The sequence below is a fragment of the Palaemon carinicauda genome, chromosome 27, assembly GCF_036898095.1.
Source record: "Palaemon carinicauda isolate YSFRI2023 chromosome 27, ASM3689809v2, whole genome shotgun sequence".
Classification (NCBI taxonomy): domain Eukaryota; kingdom Metazoa; phylum Arthropoda; class Malacostraca; order Decapoda; family Palaemonidae; genus Palaemon; species Palaemon carinicauda.
In genome coordinates, this window is record NC_090751.1 from 81,082,859 (window position 1) to 81,085,794 (window position 2,936).

At 39.1% G+C, this 2,936-nt stretch overlaps 1 protein-coding gene across 1 annotated transcript; it reads left to right on the top strand.

Annotated features, from left to right (window-relative positions):
* Positions 1 to 2,003: 2,003 nt before the first annotated feature.
* LOC137621004 (piggyBac transposable element-derived protein 3-like) lies at positions 2,004 to 2,714 on the top strand. Its single transcript, XM_068351444.1, has one exon. It carries the CDS (start codon positions 2,004 to 2,006, stop codon positions 2,712 to 2,714), a length of 711 nt encoding a protein of 236 aa, XP_068207545.1.
* The last annotated feature ends 222 nt before the right edge of the window (positions 2,715 to 2,936 follow it).

The following is a 2,936-nucleotide window of genomic DNA, read 5'->3' on the forward strand; positions in this document are numbered from 1 at the left end:
TTCCTCTTTACCCAAAGAGTTAACTACTGCACTGTATTTGTTCAGTGGCTACTTACCTCTTGGTTAGGGTAGAAGAGACTCTTTAGCTATGGTAGGCAGCTCTTATAGGAGAAGGACACTCCAAAATCAAACCATTGGTCTCTATTTTTTGGTAGTGCCATAGCCTCAGTACCATGGTCTTCCACTGTCTTGGGTTAAAGATCTCTTCCTCGAGGGTACACTCGAGCACACTATTCAATCTTGTTTTTCTTCCTCTTGTTATTTTGAAGTTTTTATCCTCTTGCTGTTTTCAAGTTTTTATAGTTTATATGTGAAAGATTTATTTCGATCTAGTTATTGTTCTTAAACTTCTCTTGTAGTTTTTCCTTATTCCCTTTCCTTACTGGGCTATATTCCCTCTTGGAGCCCTAGAGCTTATAGCATCCTGCTTTTCCAACTAGGGTTGTAGCATAGCAAGTAATAATAATAATAATAATAATAATAATAATAATAATAATAATAATAAACGGATTTTGAGCGAAGCGAAAAATCTATTTTTGGGTGAGATAGCCATGACGTCCTGATGGAAGGTTCCTTCAGTAGCTTCCTAGGGTATATTTAACTACAGTGGATATTCCCAGAGAATTAAACTAAAGGTTATCACAGAATTCTAAATTCTGGTGCGAGTACCCTAAAGGTTTCCCTCTAGGATATCGTATATGAACAGGGGATGCATGTATTAACATGCCACATAGCTATCTGCACCCCATATAGAGTTATGGAAAGGTGGCTGAGTAACTGAGGAGCCGTTCCAAAGTTACTCTCATCCGTGGCTACTTTTGGTACTCGAGACGTAAACAAACGGGCGCCATTGCTAAATGACGTCACGTCCGTCCTCATCCTGAGCTCAGCTTCTACCAATCTCCGCGATACAGTAGGTCAGGGAGGGGCCTGAAAGGCTGAACTGGAATATACGGGAGGGTCCATCAGGACGTCATGGCTATCTCACCCAAAAATAGATTTTTCGCTTCGCTCAAAATCCGTTTTCTGGGCTTCGACCCGTGCCGCCCAGTGACCCGTGCCGCCCAGTGAAATGCACCTTTAACATCATTTCTAAGGTAAAAACTGCTATGAATTTACCAGAGAAAAATTTGTATAGGAATGCTAGGTTGAACCCAGCTCGCTCACCTTAATAAGGTGTCGGTATAATACTGGGGCGCTGAATAAATCACAACCAGAGGCCTCACACCATTTAGATATCTCCTGTCAACATCCCCGAACAGCGAGGTGCCGTTCAACATCCCACTACTACTAGCAACCCAACGCCAGTGACGTCACTCCTTTAACCCATTAACGCCTGACCTACTATATATAGTAGTACAATTGCTAGGACAAATTACACCACAATTTTTTACGTTTTTCTTATTGTTTTGCATATTCCTGAGTTCTTTTCAATCTAATCAATAATATAAACAGGAGTTTTTCTTTGAAGTATCCATATTTTTCGACTTTTTGACAAAATACCAAAGATATGTAGAATGTTTTTATATATTCACATTTTTAATTTGAGCTCATGGTTACACAAGTTCATTAAACATCTTTATACTGATACATATCATGACACTGAAAACCATGAATCAATTCATATATCAGAAATTGAGATAGCAATTGAAGCATAAATATTACAGGCTATTTTTCATTACCTACTATATATAGTAGGTCAGGCAGATATGAAGCCAAAATATGGACCGGACAGGAAAAATCTTAGGAAAGTATCACCCTAAAGCAAATTGGTTGTTTCTACGTTAGAATAAACTGCTTGTTCGCTATTTTCTGGTTCTTGGATGCATACCTCGTCGCTGGTGAAGTGACTTTCCAGCTAACAATGCCTTGGTAGTTTCAAACTTTCAGTTACCTGTTACTATCCAAGCATTCTCATACTCTCATGATACCACACATTACCAAGTCGCCGCTTATACTGGTCTTTGGATGCTGATGTTGGAGTCGAACTCATTGCTAAGGCAATGTCACGTGATAGATTTGAAGAAATATTACGGTTTCTGCCTTCCACTGATAATCAGGCACTAAACAAGGATGACAAACTGGCAAAAATCCGACCTCTAATGAATCATTTGAACACAAAATTTGCCATGGCTTACCGTATGGATCAACATATATCACTTGATGAAGCAATGATAGAATATTTTGGTAGGCATGGATGCAAACAGTGCATTCAGAATAAACCTGTGAGATTTGGATTTAAAGCTTGGTGCCTAAATTCTCCACTTGGATATTTAGCTACGTTTGATGTATACCAAGGGACAGCCTTCGGGTTGAATCGTCACTATGAAGAAAGGTTTGGAAAAGGTGGGGACACTTTGATGATTTTATTTGAAAAACTACCAAGTCATATCAAAGATATACCAGTTAGGTTTTACTTCGACAACTACTTCACAAGTTTACCTTTAGTAAATCACCTACAAGAGATAAACTATGGAGCAACTGGAACAATAAGGGACAACAGAATTCCGAAGTCTTGTCCTATAAACTCAATAAACGAAATGAAGAAAGTTCCTCGAGGAGATACGGATGTTGTTGTGGATAATATTCACAAGATCTTGTTGGTACGCTGGAAGGATAATGCAGTAGTTTCAGTGTATCAAATATTTCTCCTTTTTATCCTCTGGAAAGTGTATCTCGATGGTCAGCAAAGGACAAAAAGAAAATTAGTGTAAGTCGACCTTATCTCATCGGGGATTACAACAGGCACATGGGATGGACCAAAACATCAATTGTTACCGTATATCCATTAGAATGAAAAAGTGGTCGTGGCCTATATTTTCTTGGGTAATTGATGCAACGATTCAGGAGTGCTGGCTTCTCCATCGTGTTGATGAAAGAAACCTTCCACTGTTGTCATTCAAGCGCTACATTGCAAGGACATACCCTCAGCAGGT